Source organism: Rhinoderma darwinii, chromosome 1, assembly GCF_050947455.1.
Source record: "Rhinoderma darwinii isolate aRhiDar2 chromosome 1, aRhiDar2.hap1, whole genome shotgun sequence".
In the NCBI taxonomy this organism is placed as follows: domain Eukaryota; kingdom Metazoa; phylum Chordata; class Amphibia; order Anura; family Rhinodermatidae; genus Rhinoderma; species Rhinoderma darwinii.
The window spans coordinates 654,136,281-654,158,996 of record NC_134687.1 but is presented as its reverse complement, the minus strand read 5'-3'; the positions used below and the strand labels follow the sequence as shown (position 1 = coordinate 654,158,996).

At 44.7% G+C, this 22,716-nt stretch overlaps 1 protein-coding gene across 1 annotated transcript in view; it reads right to left on the bottom strand.

Moving 5' to 3' along the window:
• LOC142663995 (uncharacterized) overlaps positions 1-22,716 on the bottom strand; it is a 75,125-nt gene that overhangs the window by 51,446 nt on the left and 963 nt on the right. Inside the window, exons 2-3 of the mRNA XM_075842869.1 lie at positions 14,911-15,074; positions 14,060-14,429 (exon numbers count right to left, since the gene is read on the bottom strand). Coding sequence (XP_075698984.1) covers positions 14,060-14,144 — 85 coding nt within the window. The 5' untranslated portion in view covers positions 14,145-14,429; positions 14,911-15,074. The remainder of the gene's footprint in view (positions 1-14,059; positions 14,430-14,910; positions 15,075-22,716) is intronic.

The window sequence follows — 22,716 nt, the reverse complement described above, 5'->3', positions numbered from 1 at the left end:
GGCCGGATTATTGGGTGCAGGAGTCGCACTACTAAAGGGTGTCTGTGGTGTTGTACAAAATATCCGCACTCCAGTATTGACTAATCTTTGACTTCTTCACTAGCCCCATATGTAGCATAGACCCAAAAATGTCATAGTTTTCGCTGCATTTACAGGGTCTACCAATGGGGGCTGCAAATGATGACGTGGGGTTTTAGGTGAAGAACTGCTGCACATATAAATTAGTCTGGGCCGTCGTTTTGCATTATTGCGTTCCAAGAGTCAGAACTTTTTATTTTTCCGTTGACGAGCTATGTGAGTGCTTGATTTTCATGGGATGAGCGGTCGTTTTTATTAGTATAATTTTGGGGTACATGCGATAATTTGATCAGTTTTTATTCCATTTTTTCTGAGGTGAGGAGACCAAATACCAGAAATTCTTTCACTATTTTTTTTATAATTTTTTACCGGCGTTCTCTGTGCAGTATAAACAACATGTTTACTTTATTCTGCGGTTTGATACGATTATGGCAATACCAAATTTATATAGTTTTTAGATGTTTTACTACTTTTACAAAAAAAAACAACACTTTTTTCTAAATAAAATGTTTTAGTGTCCCCATGTCCTGAGAGCCATAACTTTTTTATTTTTTTGTCGACGGAGCTTTGTGAGGGCTTGTTTTTTGCGTGACACACTGTAGTTTTTATTGGTACCATGTTTGGCTAAGCGCGACTTTTTGATCACTTTTTATTCCATTTTTTTGGAAACGTGACCAAAAAAGGAAATTCTGCCATTGTTTTTTATGGTATTTTTTTTACGGTGTTCACCGCGCGGGATAAATAATATGATATTTTTTTAGGTCAGGCCAATACGAACGCGGCGATACCTATTATGTCTAGTTTTTGTCTAATTATAAAGGGCTTGATGAGGGAAACAGGGCGATTATTGTTTTTATTACGTAAAACTTGTATTTATTTATTTATCTAAAACTTTTTTTTTACTTTTTTTTCACTTTTTATTTTACACATACTAGTGGACTGGAAGATCTGATCTTCTGATCCCCTGCACAATACACTGCACTACTTCTGTATGTACTGATGTAGTGCAGTGTATTGTAACTGTCACTTTACAACGGACAGTTGAGCCTATTACGTCCTGCCTTGGGCAGGACCTAATAGGCTCCCGTGCCTGGCAACCAGGAAGCCGTTGCTAGGCTTCCTGGTTGCCATTGCAACCATCAGAACACCGCAATATTTTTCGCGGGGGGGGGGGGCAATGGGGTTCAGAGGGAGCCCCCTCCCTCTGTATCAATCACTTAAATGCCACTGTCGCTATTGACAGCGGCATTTAAGGGGTTAAACTACAGCGATCGGAGAGGACAGTGAACGCTGTAGTTGCAGTGGGATGTCGGCTGTATATTACAGCCGACATCCGATGAAGATGGAGCGAGCACAGCTGCTGTACCCGCTTCATCCTCAGGGCGTTACTATACGCCCATTTTCGGGAAGGGGTTAATAAAAATAGTGTTTTGTTTTTTTACACCGCTTTCTCTGATCTCCTCACGTATCTCACAGAAGTGAGGAGATCAGAGAAAGTGACAGGAGCTTTCTCCTGCAGACGACTGTGATTGGTCAGTCTTCAGAGACTGACCAATCACAGCAATCGCCGGCATTGGGGACTGCTAATTGGTCTCCAGGCCGGTAGCAGAGACGGTTAGCTGTCAATGACAGCTGCCGCCGCTGTTATGTCACTATGTGATTTCACATAGTGACAGTTTATTCCTGCGCCGTAATAGTACGGCGAAGGTACGCTGGAATAAGCGGCCAGCGACGTACTATTACGGCGAAGGTACGCAAGGGGTTAATGATTCCATAGAAGACAGCCTCACGTCTTTATTACAATTATCATTGCATAACACCCCCTTCTCTTCAAACCCACCTTCACCTTACGATTTGCCCCATAGCCCCTATGAGGGTCATAACCTATCTCAAGGGTTCACCACCATTAATCCAAATATAGATCTGGCCACAACTGCTTTAGATTTTACCTACACGGCAGCGTCTTTTTTAGGGCTTCCTTCTCAGCTAATAAGACCCCCTTTAACTCCCACAGTTATGAGCAAAGATATACTAATATCTTTTATCATGAGTCCAAAAGCTCAAACGATAACCAATTTTTTTTCCAAAAATTCAAAAAATCTCGACGAAAAGAAAGTTAGACACAGACCTAGAGGAGGCAAAAAACTTTCAAAATCAACATCCATCTCTCAACAAAAAGAGGAACCTGGTCAGACAATAAAACTGTTTAACCTTTCATCGCATATCTTAAATACCTTCGAATCTAGTCTGCTGAACAGGGGGCTATCCTTTTGCCCCACAGCACCGATCGACAATTTAGAATTATTTATGAACCTTAACAGATTCATAAGGAAACTCACGCTGGCCAGACATTTCTCCATGGAGAAACCTACCATTATATCAGGGTCCCCACTTGAATTGTCCGCAAGCAATTCTACACTTAATGCCATCCCGGTGGACGTCTATTCCAAGTCTAACTTCTATCCAACACACCATCAAGGCTCTATGGTAGAAACTTTTTCTACTCTCGTCAGCAACGAGTTTAGGTCACTAGAAATACCATCTAACTATCTTGACAACCTAACCATACATGAGAGAAGGGCTTTGAAAACCCTTCAAAAAAATGAGGAAATCGTAATCCGTACAGCAGATAAAGGGGGTGGTATAGTCATTCAGGACAGAAACAACCATCTTGACGAAACCTCGAGAATTCTAAGTGACACCACTTTTTATCACAAACTTACCACCAATCCACTTTCTACTTACACATATGATTACCAAACCCTTATAGAGTCAGCTGCCAAAGAAGAAGGACTACTCACCAAAAAAGAGAAACGTTTTCTGTCTGTATCCTTTCCCAGTATGCCATTTATCTATCACTTGCCAAAAATCCATAAGTCACTAATAAACACGCCTGGACGTCCCATCATCTAAGGAATAGGCTCACTCACCAGCAACCTCTCCCATTTTGTGGACCTTCATCTTCAGCCACTAGTACTCTCTCTACCATCCCACTTAAAAGATTCCACACAACTAATTAGAGATCTGAATGACCTTAAAATAGATACCCTGATGTCCCCAATTTGTTTTCTGACAGCTGATGTAACCGCACTATACAGTAATATTCCACACAATAAAGGTCTAGAGGTAGCCCACTCAATTTTGTCTTCCAACACTTTAATCCCTGAGTTACAGGTCCGCTTTTTAATCCAGTGTATCGAATTTATTCTTCATCACAATACATTTAGCTTCAATAACAACTTTTATAACCAAATTAAAGGGTGTGCGATGGGCACCCGATTTGCACCCGCGTATGCCAATCTATACATGGGTGCCTTCGAAAGGACGTATATTCATGGTCAACATCCGTTCAAAAATAATATACTATTATATAAATGCTACATTGATGACCTGTTCCTGGTATGGAAAGGCAATGAGGATGAAGCCTCCCGTTTTATTGAGTCTCTAAACACAAATGACTATGACCTATCATTTACGCACACATTCTCTTCTACTTCCATAGATTTTGTAGATCTCATCAGCTACGATATTGATAGTAACAAATTCGCTACTAAAACACATTTCAAAATAGTCGACGTCAATAGCTACATTGACTTCAGGAGTGCACACTATCGCCCCTGGCTTAAAAATATACCCTTTGGGCAGTTCAGGAGAGTCAGAAAGAACTGTAGCACAGACGAAAATTTCAAAAAAAGAGTGCAATGTTCTAGAAAAAAGGTTTAAAGATAAACATTTCCCTTTAAATCTTATAAAAGGTGCAAGACGAAAAGCAACGGAACTCTCACAGGATTCCTGTCTCAACCCCTCCCCTAAGGATACCGATTCTGCTAATAAATATAACACCAATTTTATCACCACCTACAATAAAGGAAACAAAACAATCAGAGCCATTCTATGCAAACACTGGCATATTATAAGGAATGATCCGTATCTGAAAGATATAATACCAGAAAAACCGAGCATTACATTTAGACGGTCTTTAACCCTCAAAAATATCCTGGCCCCCAGCAGAATAAGAAAGCATACAACACCAAATACAAATTTCCTCTCAAGCCTTAATGGGTCCTATAAATGTGGACACTCACGTTGTCTCTGTTGTAATACCATAAATCACAAAAAATACACCTACACATCTACTGTCACTAACGAATCTTTTACAATTAAAACTTTCCTGAACTGTGGTAGCTCATATGTTATCTACCTATTGGAGTGTCCTTGCCAACTGCAATACATAGGCAGGACTACCCAATGTCTACGAACGACAGTCAACAAACATCGGTTTAACGTTAACACTGGCTTTCTTAAACAAAGTGTGTCCCGTCATTTCGCTCAGGCACATGATTGTCAATTCAACAAAATCAAGATCACACCCATTGAGCACATCCATTCAGATGTCCCAAACAGGTTTAGCAAGCTTAAAGAGGCTCTGTCACCAGATTTTGCAACCCCTATCTGCTATTGCAGCAGATCGGCGCTGCAATGTAGATTACAGTAACGTTTTTATTTTTAAAAAACGAGCATTTTTGGCCAAGTTATGACCATTTTTGTAGTTATGCAAATGAGGCTTGCAAAAGTCCAAGTGGGTGTGTTTAAAAGTAAAAGTACAACTGGGCGTGTATTATGTGCGTACATCGGGGCGTTTTTAATACTTTTACTAGCTGGGCGCTCTGATGAGAAGTATCATCCACTTCTCTTCAGAACGCCCAGCTTCTGCCAGATCACGCTGTGACGTCACTCACAGGTCCTGCATCGTGTCAGACGAGCGAGGACACATCGGCACCAGAGGCTACAGTTGATTCTGCAGCAGCATCGGCGTTTGCAGGTAAGTAGCTACATCGACTTACCTGCTAACGCCGATGCTGCTGCAGAATCAACTGAAGCCTCTGGTGCCGATGTGTCCTCGCTCGTCTGACACGATGCAGGACCTGTGAGTGACGTCACAGCGTGATCTGGCAGAAGCTGGGCGTTCTGAAGAGAAGTGGATGATACTTCTCATCAGAGCGCCCAGCTAGTAAAAGTATTAAAAACGCCCCGATGTACGCACATAATACACGCCCAGTTGTACTTTTACTTTTAAACACGCCCAGTTGTACTTTTGCAAGCCTCATTTGCATAACTACAAAAATGGTCATAACTTGGCCAAAAATGCTCGTTTTTTAAAAAGAAAAACGTTACTGTAATCTACATTGCAGCGCTGATCTGCTGCAATAGCAGATAGGGGTTGCAAAATCTGGTGACAGAGCCTCTTTAAACAGCGAGAAAACTTCTGGATATTCAAAATGAATACATTACACCCAGGGGGCCTTAACGACATCTCAGAGTCTGCATTAGATTGACTTATTAATCCTCAATAAAATGTAAAGATCTCCCCTCCTTTCTTCCCAAGCCATTTTATTTGCTGACATGACTTATATTTCTCTCTGCATGCCTTTACCACTAAATAAATACCTCTTTCCCCATGTAGATTGTAAACAAATGATCCATCAAGCACATTCGTTTCTTAATTTACTATCATTTACTTCAGTCACATTGACCATATACACACTCAGCGTTTTATCTTGGGTCACTCACCCAACGTTGGGTGCGGTTTCCCCTCAGACTCTGTCTGGACGTTTTGGTGCTTCGTCTTTTAGCAAACAAAAGTCTAATTAATTTCCTTTATGAATAAGTCCCTCGAGTTAGGAACAGATCATCCCCATATGTACATCTTTTATTCCCCTTTATTCCCCTTTTTACCGTCACGGCTTTTTATGAATCTTATTTTAATTTATAAGATCCCCCTGACTTATCAATTGACTATACACACTATGTACTCCCTGTTCTAGTTGTACCATATATTGCCTATCACCAATGGCTTTTTCCATATCGTAGCGGATATCCCACAGGGAAGAACCTGTGCCCCCTAGTAATTTCCGATATTCCTTCTGGCAATGTTTATGAGTAAATTTTTAAATATGACATATACCCTCTATATATATTTTCTGTCCGTATTTACACTTACCCTCTTGCTGTCAGCTGTGGTTCCGTTTCTCTGTCTCACCAGGATATAGCTCTGCGATTCCTCGTATCCTGCGGGTCACCATGCGTTCCATTTCCTTTTTTGGACCCCATCGGCCACCGTAGTGTTTACAATCCCCTTGACTACGGTCATTGTTTACAACACAGGGATACGTTTTATCCGTCTAATGTATCTAAACCACTCGAATCTAACACACATATATATAGTGTTCACTCAATATCTCCACGATAGTGTTAGTGTGAACACACCATTTAGGAATTGTTCTGCCATCCATATGTGATTTTCGATTTTATGCTAATTACGTATAAACCCCCTTTTCTCTATCCTCTTCATCCTTTTAAGTTTTAATCAGATAGTTCTACCCGATCACTTTGTATTAACTTTTAACTGCCCCTGGATATGTATCCTATTGTTATTATGTATATGCACCTTTGAACTTTCACCTGCCTGGTTTTGGCGGTTTTTTTGTCAATTACCATGTCTGAACTGGCCCAATCGAGACCAGTCCAGTCGTGTATATATAGATGCCGTTTCTTCTGTTTTTCATGCCTGATGAAGACGCCAGTTCGGCGTTGAAACGCGTAGCCACCTTGTACAATAAATATCTGTTATATAGAACCGATTCTACGAGCATATTCCTCGTCCTTCCACACAGCAGCGCCACCACAGATCCTACTTTTTCATCCATCCATATTAATAAACTTGGGCGCATATGACCCTGTCGCCGGTTTACCGGTTGTCCTTCCTAGGACGAGGGGCGTTTTTAGGTTCTTAAGAGACCAGGGGCACAAGCCCAGAGACATATGTTTAATATATATTTTTACATACATATTGGAGATAGCATATCTATAAGACTATGGCCCCTATAGCTACACCACTGAATAGAATTGGATGCATTATCTCAGCAGACTTTATCACACATGATAGGCTTAGATATAGGACGCAGCTCGCTGACATTGCAGCTCCATCGCTGGACCCAGTAAAGGTAAGATAATAATTGCTTTGCTTTTTTATGTGTTACGAAAAAAAAATTGTGTGTTTGTGTTTTCTTACAGGTTCGGTTGTTGGACTACATCAGATTAGAGACAACCGTTTTATTAAGAATAAAAAAAAAAAAATGCCAACAAGGATGGTATAGTGTTTTTTTTTCACTCCAATAACATTTTCTCTACGTCCTTGTATTTTTAATTTTTTTTTTATTACTACCGCCTTAGTAATGGCTGCTGGCTGATTGACAGCATCCATTACTAAGGCAGGGCTTAATGTTAACCGGTAAAAAGGTTAACACTAACCCCCATTATTACCCCGGAACCCACCCACCACCACCAGGGGTTCTGGTAAGAGACGAATACAATCAAGTAACCGACCATCTGTAGTGATGGACCGGAAATTGGGCGGCCGCAGGCTGGTATCGTAAGGCCGGGAAAGCCCAAAACCTGTCGGCCATTCCACCCTGGTATTGCTAGCCTGCTGCTGCGTTGTATCTAGCTGGTTATGAAAAATGGGGGAGACCCCACAGTTTTTTTTCTATTTTTTTTTTAAAAGACATGGGGTCCCCCCGATTTTTGATAATCAGCCAGCTACAACATAGCAGCAGAAGGCTATCATTACCAGGATGGAATAGTCACTGTTTTTTGGCTTTCCCAGCCTAATAATACCAGCCGGTGGCCGCTCCAGTGCAAGACCAACACTACAGATGATCGGGTACTGGATTGTACCTGGCTCTTCCCGGCACCCCTGGCGGCATTGGGTACCAGGATAATAATGGGAGTTAGTGTTAGTGTTAGCATCTTTACCGGCTAACACTAAGCCTCATCACTATCAATCAGCCAGTGGCCATTACTAAGTCGGTAGTAATAAAGTCTAAAAAAAAAAAAAATACAAAAAAAAAGACAGAAAAAATATTTTACTGAAGTAAAAAAAAAAAAAACCCACACAACCCTCGATAACCATTTTTTTTTTTTAAATAAAAAAAAACATGTAATCGAAGTAGTCCTCGATTCCGACATTGTCCAACATCCGATTTTATAAAAAAAAAAAAAAGTAACACGTGGTAGGCTTAGATACAGGGTCCATGTTTCATACCATCTGTTGGACCCTGTATCTAAGCCTACCTACCTATATTTTAGGCTTAGATACAGGGCACCAGCAGACAATCTTATGCAGTATGGAGTAGCTTATATACAGGGCCCAGCACACTGCATGACACAATTTGTGATCCTGTCTGCTGGGCCTGGTATCTTAGCCTACCACATGGTAGGCTTAGATACAGGGCTGCAGCAGACCATAATGTTAAACTTAGGGTATGTTCACACGCTAAACTAAAAACGGCTGTAAAATATGGAGCCGTTTTCATTGGAAACCAGCGTAGGATTGTCAGCCATTTTCTAAGCATCAAGCGTTCTTAGAGGCATTTTTTGGAGCTGTTTTTCAAATATTGACACAATGAAAAACGGCTCAAGAATTGACAAGCACTTTTACGAGGCATTTTTTTTTACGCACGTTTTTTTTTCAAACCGCCGCGTAAAAAACACCCCTCCTGAACGAAACAGTTTTTCTCGTTGAAATCAGTGAGATGTTTTGAGGCGTTCAGCTTCCGTTTTTTCAGCCGTTTTTCGGGGTGTTTACGGACCGAAAAACAGATAAAAATAAACCGTGTGAACATACCCTTACCCTCCTCTTCGGCTCTGGATGCAACGGAGGTCCCGACGCCAACCAGCGTTGAGTCATTGTGCGCAGCGCGTAGTGATGTCATGACGCAGGAAGACGTCAGGACTTCCTCTGCGCCCGGGAACAAGGAGGGTAAGTATTAAGTTATCACTATTGTAAAAGGGGCCCGTGTATTCTATGACATAGGCTCCTGTTACTATAGTAACTTATAGACGTTGTGTGGGCGGGGGGCCACCCTGGCTTCAGGGCCCGGTCGCAATTGTGACCGCTGCTAATCCTATAGCTACGCCATTATGTTGCAGTTGCCCGGGAGATCCAGGGCTTGGGCCCTGAAAGCCTGGTGCTAGCGACGCCACTGCCTATGACCATTTTTGTAGGTACTAACCACTGTATACCGGGAATACTCCACAAGACCGGACGTTTTCGTGATGCTCTGACCTAGTTGCCTAGCCATCACAATTTGGCCCTTATCCCAGTCACTCAAAACCTTAGGCCGGGATTGTGGTGTGATTTTTCGGACGGCACTTCCGATGCTTAAATAAGCGCACGTAACTACCCCCTCCCGCCTCTGACATCCATTCCGGCCTCCCTGGATGATGTTGCATGCCATGTGACGCTGCAGCCTGTGATTGGCTGCAGCAGTCACATGGGCTACAACGTCATCCCAGGAGGCCGGACTGCAGGAAGGAGGGCGTTCTGGGTAAGTATGATTCTTTTCTACCGTTGCAACAAAAATGCAGCATAAATTTACACGGTGTTCCAAATTATTATACACATTGGATTTAAGTGTCATAAACATTTAATTATTAGTTTTTCAATTAAACTCATGGATGGTATTGTGTCTTAGGGCTCTTTGGATCATTGTAATCAATCTCGGACACCTGTGATAATTAGTTTTCCAGGTGTGCCCAATCAAAGGAAAACTACTTAAGAAGGAAGATCCACATTATTAAGCAGGCCACAGGCTTCAAGCAATATGGGAAAGAAAAAGGATCTCTCTGCTGCCGAAAAGCGTGAAATAGTGCAATACCTTGAACAAGGTATGAAAATATTGGATATTTCAAGAAAACTTAGGCGTGATCATCGTACTGTGAAAAGATTTGTGGCTGATTCAGAGCACAGACGGGTTAGTTCAGATAAAGGCATAATGAGGAAGGTTTCTGCCAGACAAATTTATAGGATTAGGAGAGCAGCTGCTAAAATGCCATTGCAAAGCAGAAAACAGATATTTGAAGCAGCTAGTGCCTCTGGAGTCCCGCGAACCTCAAGGTGTAGGATCCTACAGAGGTTTTAAAATGTGCATAAAGCCATTATTCGGCCACCCCTAAACAATGCTCACAAGCAGAAACGGTTGCAGTGGGCTCCGAAATACATGAAGACTAATTTTCAAACCGTGTTTACTGATGAGTGCCGTGCAACCCTGGATGGTCCAGATGGATGGAGTAGTGGATGGTTGGTGAATGGCCACCATGTCCCAACAAGGCTGCGACGTCAGCAAGGAGGTGGCGGAGTCATGTTTTGGGCTGTAATCATGGGGAGAGAGCTGGTAGGCCCCTTTAGGGTCCCTGGCTGTGTGAAAATGACCTCTGTAAAGTACGTAGAGTTTATGACTGACCACTTTCTTCCATGGTACAAAAAGAAGAACCGTGCCTTCCGTAGCAAAATTATCTTCATGCATGACAATGCACCATCTCATGCTGCAAAGAATACCTCTGTGTCATTGGCTGCTATGGGCATAAAAGGAGAGAAACTCATGGCGTGACCCCCATGTTCCCCTGACCTCAACCGTATTGAGAACCTTTGGAGCATCCTCAAGCAAAATATCTATGAGGGTGGGAGGCAGTTCACATCAAAACAGAATCTCTGGAAGGTTTTTCGGACATCCTGCAAAGATATTCAAGCAGAAACTGTCCAAATACTCACAAATTCAATGGATGCAAGAATTGTGAAGGTGATATCAAAGAAGGGGTCCTATGTTAACATGTAACTTGGCCTGTTAAGTGTTTTTTTGATTGAAAGAGCTTTTCATTTCTGTATATATGACCTTCTGATGCTGCAAATTCAACAAATTACCAATTTAGTTATCTTTACAACCTTTAAAATGTTTTGATCTCTGTTGTGCATAATAATTTGAAACAGTGCATTGTGAGTTTTTTACTTCTAAAAAAAAAAATCTGTTATCATTAGGAGACTTGTTCAATAAAATTTGCATTATACTCCAACGGTTGATGGCTTGAAGATTATACTGACTGTCATTTGCATCGACTATTTAGGAAAATCAGCGAAAAATAACATTTGCATAATAATTTGGAATGCGGTGTACATGCTGCGGAAATAAACTGCGCACCGCAGGTCAAGTTATTAACGTTTACGCTGCCTTTTTCCCCCCCGCAGTGTAGGCATGAGATTTACTAAATCTCACCCACTTTGCTGCTACTGTAAACACTGCAGGAATTTCCGCACAGAATTCTGATGAAGAAAATTCTTCAGCGTTTATGCTACGTGGGAACCCGGCCTAACACCTGAATTTTCTGCTTCCTACATCATGCCTAATATATCCCCCCCCTCTTGTCACGCGCCATTGTAACCAGATCAATGTTATTCACTTCACCTGTCACTTGTTTTAATATTAAGCCTGAACAGTGTAAGTATGTATGTAAAACCTGGCATTTTAACAGGGGTGTGTAGACTTGTTATATCCAGTGTGTGTGTGTGTATATATATATATACACACACACACACATATATATATAAAAAGAACCTCCCTATTGTAAGTAGATTTGGCAGTAATGCACATTTACTTGCATTTAGTGGCTTAGGTGGCATTAGTGTTCGCAGTATACAGTCACCATTTTCTTGTGTGCTGTATACATTTTCAGTCACAGGCGTTGTTGCACCTGTAAAGATGTTTTGTTTCAGTTTGCTGGAATGTGCTGTACAAACCTTTGTGTTGTTTATGTGATTCATATATGTGGGGTTAGTGACTGCCGGCATTTTTGATCTTGCACTCCTCCCATTCTGCCCTGGGTGATTTTAATTAGTTTAATGTTGGTTCCTACAATTCTCAAGAATATGTAGGTTTAGTCCCAGTTCTGGGTGTATGTGCAGTGTAGGTTCCCACCTCAGAGGTCGCCTCGTCGTGGCAGGTGGGCTCACACAATTTGTTCAAAAGAACCTTCCTATTGTAAGTAAATTTAGCAGTAATGCATATTTATTTATATTCAGTGTCTTAGATGACATTAGTGTTCTCAGTGTGCGGTCGCTATTTCCTTGTGTACCACACACATATATATATATATATATATATATATATATATACATACACACACACACACACACACACGAACACCCTCTTATAATTGTGATGTGGTTGTGTTCAGAATTAGCCAATCACATTTAAACTAATGGTAAATAGTAGTCAGTACACAGCTGCCATTATTTAAAGTGATTCTGAGTAAGCCCATATAAAGTTCGGCTGTTCTATTAGGATTTTCCTGATATCTTTGTTCCATGTGACAGCAAAAGCCGTGGTCCGTAAAGAGCTTACAACACATCAAAGGGATCTGATTGTTGAAAGGCAGTCAGTCAGGAGAAGGGTACCAAAGAATTTCCAAGGCATTAGATATACCATGGAACGCAGTGAAGATGTTCATCATGAAGTGGATTACATTTGGCACAACAATGACATTACTAAGAACTGGACGATCCTCAAAACTCGATGAAAAGACAAGACGGAAATTAGTCCGGGAGGATAACAAGAGGTCTACAGCAACGTTAGAGGAGCTGCAGGACTTTCTTGCAGGTACTGGTTGTGTAGTGCATGTGATAACAATCTCCCATATTCTTCATATGTCTGGGCTGTGGGGTAGGGTGGCAAGACGGAAGCCTTTTCTAACAGAGAAAAACATCCAAGCCCAACTATGTTTTGCAAAGACCTACATCAAGTCTGCCAAAAGCATGTGGGAAAACGGGATATGGTCTGATGAGACCAAGGTTGAACTTTTTGGCCACAATTCCAAAAGGTATGTTTGGCAAAAAGCCAACACTGCACTTCACCAAAAGAACACCATACCCACAGTGAAGCATGGTGGGGGCAGCAGTATGGAGCACGGCGGAGGCAGCAGTATGGAGCACGGCGGAGGCAGCAGTATGGAGCACGGCGGAGGCAGCAGTATGGAGCACGGCGGAGGCAGCAGTATGGAGCACGGCGGAGGCAGCAGTATGGAGCACGGCGGAGGCAGTATTATACTTTGGGTGTGTTTTTCTGCAGCTGGAGCTTTAGTCAAGGGGAGGGAATTATGAACAGTTCCAAATATCAGTCAATATTGACACAAAACCTGCAGGCCTCTGTTAAAAAGCTGAAGAGGAATTTCACCTTTCCACACCACAACGACCCAAAGCATACCTCCAAATCAACACAAGAATGGTTTCCCCAGAATATCAGCCAGAGCCCAGACCTGAATCCCATTGAAAATCTGTGGGGTGACCTGAAGAGGGCTGTACAGGAGATACCCTCGCAATCTGTCAGATTTGGAGCGCTTTTGCAAGGAAGAGTGGGCAACAATTGCCAAGTCAAGATGTGCCATGCTGATAGACTTCTACCCAAAAAGACTGAAATCTGTCATAAAGTCAAAGGGTAATTCAACAAAGTATTAGTTTAAGGGTGTGCAGAATTATGCAACCACATTATTTCTGTTCTTTATTTTTCCACCCTAAAAGATTTCAGTTCGTTTTTCAATGGAATTGTACAGAATTTAGGGGACATTAAAGGTGGAAAAAGTTCTGAAGTTTCATCTTGGACTGACTTTGTAAACATGACAAAAACCTGGGATTTTAACAGGGGTGTGTAGACTTTATATATCCACTGTATGTATATATTGGTTTTAGATGATTAAACACTGCATTATACAGACTTTTAATAAAGTTTTTTTTAAGTTTTCTCAATACAGCTGTTATGTCTTCTTTATACACAGAAGCTGGATCATTCGCTATCAGCAGAATTCGTGAGTGAGGTGACCTGTATCGATCACATCTAAATTGATGAAATGTGGTAATCAACTTCGTTGACGATTCTGGGAATGTTTTTTTTGGAACACATTGTACTTTATATTAGTGGTAAATTTTGCTCTACACATTCTGTGTTACATAGTTATTTAGGATGAAAAAAGACACAAGTCCATCAAGTGCAACCTATAATCCGATTGTGTTGATCCAGCCAGAGGAAGACAAAACCCCCCATGAGGTGGATGACAATTGTCTCATAAGGGGAAAAACATATCTGTCTCTTCTCACCTTGTGATGTGCGGGGCCGGTAGTCCTCCATCATGACCTCCTCGTACAGATCCTTGCGTCCTTCTAGATACTCCCACTCCTCCATGGAGAAATAGACAGTGACATCCTGACACCTTATAGGAACCTGACACACACAATGATACAGTCATCACCCAAACACCTCCAGTGCTGTTACTGTAGAATTTCCCAGCAGTGTCACCTCTCCAGTCAGCAGCTCAGTCATCTTGTAGATCAGTTCTAAGATCTTCTCATGTATCAGGGAGTGAGGGGGAGGCTCTGTGATGGGGCTCTGACTACTGCTCCATCCTCCTGACTCAAGGATGATGGGAGACGTACAGTCACCCGATGTCTTCTTCACTATTGTGTATACCTGTGTATGGAGAGAGACACTTAGAGAACTGAACACAGTATTCCCCCCTCAGTAGAAAGAGGGAGATTGTGACCCCGCTGTATAAACCTCTAGTGACCCCACATCTGTAATACTGGAGACCTCAGCTACAAAAAGACATTGAGAAAATAGAACGAGGCCAAAACTTAAAAGGAAATAACATTGGGGGGACTAGATGGACCATGTGTTCTCCTCCTGCCGTCATCTTCTATGTTTCTATATAGATCTCATCCTGATCCTCCTGGTTCCTTGTCATTCTCATTGCTCTACATCATTACTATTGCTGCACTGGTGACATGACACATAACTGACCATATTGGTGACTGATCTCCAGCTTTTCTGCTGGTGGCTTCTTGGCTTCACTTGGAAGGTCTGGACGCTGTTATACAGGACACTGGATTCTTCCTATTATGTATTGTCCCTTCCCTATGTGTGACTTGTTCTAGAATGTAGAAAAGTTTACCTCTCCGCTCAACAGGTAGATGATCTCCAAGGTGAAGTCTAATATTCTTCTGCTCATATCATTCCTGTCCTTGTTCATCCTTGGTGGGTCACTCAGGAGAAGGAACGTTGTGGAGGATAAGATGAGAAAACTGGAGGAACTGGAGGATCTAGTACTGCAGACGTCTTTATGAAGAAAGGAGAAGATGGAAATCATACAGGGGACAACATCATGTGTGACATACAGAACCTCACTTATTAATCATTGAGAGAAACATCTTCTCAGAGCCGTCACCACATGGAATAAAAAGAACCTTTCACCAGTCCATACACGTGCAGCTGAGTGCACCATGTAATAGGCGGTGCTGCTCAAACCCTGTATCACTTTAAAAAAAAAAAAATCTATCCTCCTCCGTTATTTAGATATCGGTGCCGTTATATTTGGCGCCTGATATGTAAATAACCCTCTGAACTGTCAATGGGGCGTTTCTTTATTTCTAAATGGCAGGGGGCGTGTTACATATCGCTCTGACATGGTCCAATCAGCTACGGACAGTGTCAGGGCGGCTTGGGCTGTGTGATCTCTCTTGCGAGATCACGTTTTTTTCGTTCTGCAGAGAGCGTGTGCCCACGCACCCTCACGCCTGCCCGTTCGCTCGCACGTCTCTGACGTCGCGCTCCCCAGGATAAACACGCTGCCCCAGAACAGAAGATCTATACAAACCTGGATGGGAGTAGATCTTCTCCTCGTCTTCTGTTTCGTGGCGGTGGGAGTATCCTTGGAAACGGCAACGTCAGAGATGTGCACGAGCACCCGCTCTCTGCACAACGACAAGGCTTTGTGATCTCGCAAGAGAGATCACACAGCGCAAGACGCCCTGACACTGTCTGTAGCTGATTGGACAGTGTCAGAGCGATATGTAACACGCCCGCTGCCATTTAGAAATAAAGAAACGCCAAATTGACAGTTCAGAGGGTTATTTACATATCAGGCACCAAATATAACGGCACCGATAGCTAAATAACGGAGGAGGATAGATTTTTATTTTTTTTAAGTTATACAGGGTTTGAGCAGCACCGCCTATTACATGGTGCACTCAGCTGCACATGTATGGGCTGGTGATGGGTTCTCTTTAAAGGGGTATTCCCAACACAGACATTTCTCTCCAGGATATAGCAGAAATGTCAAATGTCTGCGATGCGGCTCCACCTCTGGGTGGCCTTGTTAGGTGGTTTTCGTAACTCCTATAGAAGTGAATGGAGAGACATAATCGGCTTAAGTCCTCCTGCTATATAATATGCTGTCAACAGATCAGACGGGTGGTGAATGTCCTGTAAAGGATCTGCCAGACACAGATTCTGTGTCGACGCCCGGGGATCTGATGTGGCTGTCTTCAAAAAATGTGCGCCTTAAAGTCCCGTTCAAAAAGTTTGCTCCCCGGTATATAGGACCGTACAAGGTCATTGAAGTCCTTAACCCTGTCTCCTTCCGACAGGAGTTACCCCTGTCTTTTCGAATACACGACATGTTTCATGCCTCCCTCCTGAAACGCTGCTCCCCGTCCTTGGTTCCCTTGAGGAAACCTCCGGTCCCTGTTCTCACCCCTCAAGGGGTAGAATTCGAGGTGGCCAAGATTGTGGACTGCAGGATGGTCCAAGGCTCTCTCCAGTACCTGGTCCATTGGAGAGGATACGGGCCTGAGGAGAGTAATGGGGTAACCGTCCGGGATGTTCACGCTGCAGTATTGCTCAGGTTACATCTTCGGTTCCCCAATAAGCCAGGTCCACCTAGAAAGGGTTCAGTGGCCCCTCATAAAAGGGGGGGTACTGTAAACGATCTGCCAGACACAGCTTCTGTGTCGATGCCCGTGGTTAGTCAGTCTGCACCTGCTCCTAAGTCTGATCGAGTGACCCCTCCTTCTACCAATCAGGCTGGGAGGCTGAGGAGTGGGAGAGCCTATCACAGCCTGGCCAGACGGAGCTAGCTTCCCCCTCTGTCTATTTATACCTTCACTTCCTGCTCCTCCTTTGCCTGTGATTCTACTGTTTCCTGGATCTGATGCTGCTTGAACTATTTGTCCCTGCTTCATATTGACCCTGGCTTACTGACTACTCTCCTGCTCTGCGTTTGGTACCTCGTACACTCCTGATTTGACTCGGCTCGTTCACTACTCTCCTGCTCTGCGTTTGGTACCTCGTACACTCCTGGTTTGACTCAGCTCGTTCACTACTCTTGTTGCTCACGGTGTTGCCGTGGGCAACTGCCCCATTTCCCTTAGCTTCTGTGTACCCTTGTCTGTTGTGCACTTATTGAGCGTAGGGACCGTCGCCGAGTTGTACGCCGTCGCCTAGGACGAGCCGTTGCAAGTAGGCAGGGACTGAGTGGCGGGTAGATTAGGGCTCACCTGTCTATCTCCCTTCCCCTCTCATTCCATGTCCTTTATGAATTAATACACCCCTAATAGAAGTTTTTACAGATATCAGAAGTTACCTGAGAGATCCTGGATCTTCAGAGACATCTAAAATTCTTATTTATTACAGTATTCCCCTAAGGTCGCGGCCGGCCAGGGTCCGCGCACGGAAGGTCGCGGCCGGCCAGGGTCCGCGCACGGAAGGTCGCGGCCGGCCAGGGTCCGCGCACGGAAGGTCCCGGCCGGCCAGGGTCCGCGCACGGAAGGTCCCGGCCGGCCAGGGTCCGCGCACGGAAGGTCCCGGCCGGCCAGGGTCCGCGCACGGAAGGTCCCGGCCGGCCAGGGTCCGCGCACGGAAGGTCCCGGCCGGCCAGGGTCCGCGCACGGAAGGTCCCGGCCGTCCAGGGTGTGCGCACGGAAGGTCCCGGCCGGCCAGGGTCCGCGCACGGAAGGTCCCGGCCGGCCAGGGTCCGCGCACGGAAGGTCCCGGCCGGCCAGGGTGTGCGCACGGAAGGTCCCGGCCGTCCAGGGTGTACGCACGGAAGGTCCTCGCAGTTCAGTGTGAGGAAGCAGCATGTATTGTGCTGTGTGTGCAGGATCTCAGCATTATCTTATCACTTATCTGTCACATCTTACACACAGACTTCTGTAAAGTGTGACCTGTCCTTCTACATCTGTCCTCCGCCTTCTACATTACTGTGCTGCTCCTTAGAAGACCTGTCCACCACCTTCTAGACCTGTCCTCTGCTTCTACATTACTCTGTGCTCCTCCTTCTAGACCTGTCCTCTGCTTCTACATTACTCTGTGCTCCCCCTTCTAGACCTGTCCTCTGCTTCTACATTACTCTGTGCTCCTCCTTCTAGACCTGTCCACCACCTTCGACACAGTAGACCACACCCTCCTGATACAAATTCTCTAGTCCCTTGACATCACAGATTTGTCCCTCTCCAGGATCTCCTCATACCTTACCAACTAAACATTTATATCTCACACTAGCACAACTCCTCCTCGTCCCAGCCTCCTTTGTCTGTAGTGTCCCTCTAGGGTCTCAGTGTCCTGGGACCCTTACTCTTCTCCATCTAAACTTTTGGTCAAATTTTCCACTCTTGTCTTGAGGTTACCTCACTGCTATCTACAGTGTATAACAGTTATCTCCTCTTTCACCTCCCGCTACCTAAAGATCAACATGGAGACAACTGAATCATCTTTACCCCATTTCATTCACCCCCTTACCAGAACTATCAATCACAGGTAATGGCTCCACACTTTTCCCTGTCTCACAGGTCGCTGTATTGGGATAACCCTTAATTTCAAATGGCACAGCCAAGCGCTTACCACTTCTTGCTGCCTCCACCTCATAAACCCTCTAGAAGTCAGTCTTTCCTCACTCTCAAACAGTCAAAACTGCTAGTATATATGCCCTCATAATCCACCGTCTAGACTACTCCACAATCCTCCTCTGTGGCTTCCCATCTAACACTATTGCACCCCTCCTACCCATTCTCAACTCTGCTGTAGGGGTAAATCTACCTCTCCCCTCATTCCACCTCTGCGGTCACTGGCCACCCATTACCTACTAAAATAAGTTACAAATATTAAAAATGACATGCAAGGCTGTCAACATCTTGTCCCGTTTTAATCTTCCGATATCTACCCACACGTAATTTCCTGTCCACTACCTGACCCTCCGTACATTACTGCTCTAATCTCCCAATACCTACCCAGACGTAATCTCCAGTCCACAACCTGTCCACTCTATACATCTCTGCCCTAATCTCCCACAAAATATCCGTGACCGGAGCATCTGATTTCAGAATGGATGTCTGGTGCCCGAAGGCAGCCTGAGCGAATGATCGGTGCAGGGTCCGGGTGTCAGACCCCCACAGATCATATACTGATGACCTATCCGGTGGAGATCACTTGTCCGATGTCCCCTATAATGTACAGGGAAAGAAAAAAAACGATTGTGGGGGTGGAATAGCGGAAAAAGCAGTGAATCCTGTAGTTTTTGGGATTTCGTTTTTGCGGTGTTCACCATGCTGTAAAAATTACTCGTTCCGTTTATTCTCCGGGTCAATACGATTACGACGACACCAAATTTATATATTTATCTTCAAGTAAAGAACGATTTGTTCAAAACAATAAAAAAGTTCTGCATCGCCGTATTGTGAGACATTTTAGATTTCCGGTGATTGCGCGGGGTGGAGGGGTTTATATTTCCGGTGATTGCGCGGTGTGAGGGGTTTTATATTTCCGGTGATTGCGCGGTGTGAGGGGTTTTATATTTCCGGTGATTGCACGGTGTGAGGGGGTTTATATTTCCGGTGATTGCACGGTGTGAGGGGGTTTATATTTCCGGTGATTGCGCGGTGTGAGGGGTTTTATATTTCCGGTGATTGCGCGGTGTGGGGGTTTTTATATTTCCGGTGATTGCGCGGTGTGATAGGTTTATATTTCCGGTGATTGCGCGGTGTGGGGGGTTTTATAATTCCGGTGATTGCGCGGTGTGAGGAGTTTTATATTTCCGGTGATTGCGCGGTGTGGGGGGTTTTATAATTCCGGTGATTGCGCGTTGTGAGGGGTTTTATATTTCCGGTGATTGCGGGGTGTGGGGGGTTTATATTTCCGGTGATTGCGCGGTGTGGGGGGGGTTTATATTTCCGGTGATTGCGGGGTGTGGGGGGTTTATATTTCCGGTGATTGCGCGGTGTGAGGGGTTTTATATTTCCGGTGATTACGCGGTGTGAGGGGTTTTATATTTCCGGTGATTGCGCGGTGTGAGGGGTTTTATATTTCCGGTGATGGCGCGGTGTGAGGGGTTTTATATTTCCGGTGATTGCGCGGTGTGAGGGGTTTTATATTTCCGGTGATTGCGCGGTGTGAGGGGGTTTTATATTTCCGGTGATTGCGCGGTGTGGGGGGTTTTATATTTCCGGTGATTGCGCGGTGTGAGGGGTTTTATATTTCCGGTGATTGCGCGGTGTGGGGGGTTTTATATTTCCGGTGATTGCGCGGTGTGAGGGGGTTTTATATTTCCGGTGATTGCGCGGTGTGAGGGGGTTTATATTTCCGGTGATTGCGCGGTGTGAGGGGTTTTATATTTCCGGTGATTGCACGGTGTGAGGGGGTTTATATTTCCGGTGATTGCACGGTGTGAGGGGGTTTATATTTCCGGTGATTGCGCGGTGTGAGGGGTTTTATATTTCCGGTGATTGCGCGGTGTGGGGGTTTTTATATTTCCGGTGATTGCGCGGTGTGATAGGTTTATATTTCCGGTGATTGCGCGGTGTGGGGGGTTTTATAATTCCGGTGATTGCGCGGTGTGAGGAGTTTTATATTTCCGGTGATTGCGCGGTGTGGGGGGTTTTATAATTCCGGTGATTGCGCGTTGTGAGGGGTTTTATATTTCCGGTGATTGCGGGGTGTGGGGGGTTTATATTTCCGGTGATTGCGCGGTGTGGGGGGGGTTTATATTTCCGGTGATTGCGGGGTGTGGGGGGTTTATATTTCCGGTGATTGCGCGGTGTGAGGGGTTTTATATTTCCGGTGATTACGCGGTGTGAGGGGTTTTATATTTCCGGTGATTGCGCGGTGTGAGGGGTTTTATATTTCCGGTGATGGCGCGGTGTGAGGGGTTTAGATTTCCGGGGATTGCGGGGTGTGGGGGGTTTATATTTCCGGTGATTGCGCGGTGTGAGGGGTTTTATATTTCCGGTGATTGCGCGGTGTGAGGGGTTTTATATTTCCGGTGATGGCGCAGTGTAAGGGGGGGGTTTACATTTCCGGTGATTGCGCGGTGTGAGGGGTTTATATTTCCGGTGAATGCGCGGTGTGAGGGGTTTTATATTTCCGGTGATTGCGCGGTGTGAGGGGTTTTATATTTCCGGTGATGGCGCAGTGTAAGGGGGGGGTTTACATTTCCGGTGATTGCGCGGTGTGAGGGGTTTTATATTTCCGGTGAATGCGCGGTGTGAGGGGTTTTATATTTCCGGTGATTGCGCGGTGTGAGGGGTTTTATATTTCCGGTGATTGCGCGGTGTGAGGGGTTTTATATTTCCGGTGATTGCGCGGTGTGAGGGGGTTTATATTTCCGGTGATTGCGCAGTGTGGGGGGTTTTATATTTCCGGTGATTGCGCGGTGTGAAGGGTTTTATATTTCCGGTGATTGCGCGGTGTGGGGGGGGTTTTATATTTCTGGTGATTGCGCGGTGTGAGGGGTTTTATATTTCCGGTGATTGCGCAGTGTGAGGGGTTTTATATTTCCAGTGATTGCGCGGTGTGAGGGGGGGTTATATTTCCGGTGATTGCGTGGTGTGAGGGGTTCTATATTTCCGGTGATTGCGCGGTGTGGAGGGGGGGTTATATTTCCGGTGATTGCGCGGTGTGAGGGGTTTTAGATTTCCGGTGATTGCGCGGTGTGAGGGGTTTATATTTCCGGTGATTGCGCGGTGTGGGGGGTTTTTATATTTCCGGTGATTGCGCGGTGTGAGGGGTTTTATATTTCTGGTGATTGCACGGTGTGAGGGGTTTTATATTTCCGGTGATTGCGCGGTGTGAGGGGTTTATATTTCCGGTGATTGCGCGGTGTGAGGGGTTTATATTTCCGGTGATTGCGCGGTGTGAGGGGTTTTATATTTCCGGTGATTGCGCGGTGTGAGGGGTTTTATATTTCCGGTGATTGCGCGGTGTGAGGGGTTTTATATTTCCGGTGATTGCGCGGTGTGGGGGGTTTTATATTTCCGGTGATTGCGCGGTGTGAGGGGTTTATATTTCCGGTGAGATGTAGATTTTGTGGGTGACATTTTGGGGACTTTTTATTGCATATGTTGGAGAATTGCAGCGACCGAAAACAGCGACGTTCACATGTGAATTATTTCTGCGGTTATAACTTGATCTATTAATAATTTGGACATAACGGATGCGGCGATTACGTTATTTTTAATGTTTACATCATTAAAGAGGCTCTGTCACCAGATTTTGCAACCCCTATCTGCTATTGCAGCAGATCGGCGCTGCAATGTAGATTACAGTAACGTTTTTATTTTTAAAAAACGAGCATTTTTGGCCAAGTTATGACCATTTTTGTAGTTATGCAAATGAGGCTTGCAAAAGTACAACTGGGCGTGTTTAAAGTAAAAGTACAACTGGGCGTGTATTATGTGTGTACATCGGGGCGTTTTTACTACTTTTACTAGCTGGGCGTTCTGACGAGAAGTATCATCCACTTCTCTTCACAACGCCCAGCTTCTGGCAGTGCAGACACAGCCGTGTTCTCGAGAGATCACGCTGTGACGTCACTCACAGGTCCTGCATCGTGTCGGACGAGCGAGGACACATCGGCACCAGAGGCTACAGTTGATTCTGCAGCAGCATCGGCGTTTGCAGGTAAGTAGCTACATCGACTTACCTGCTAACG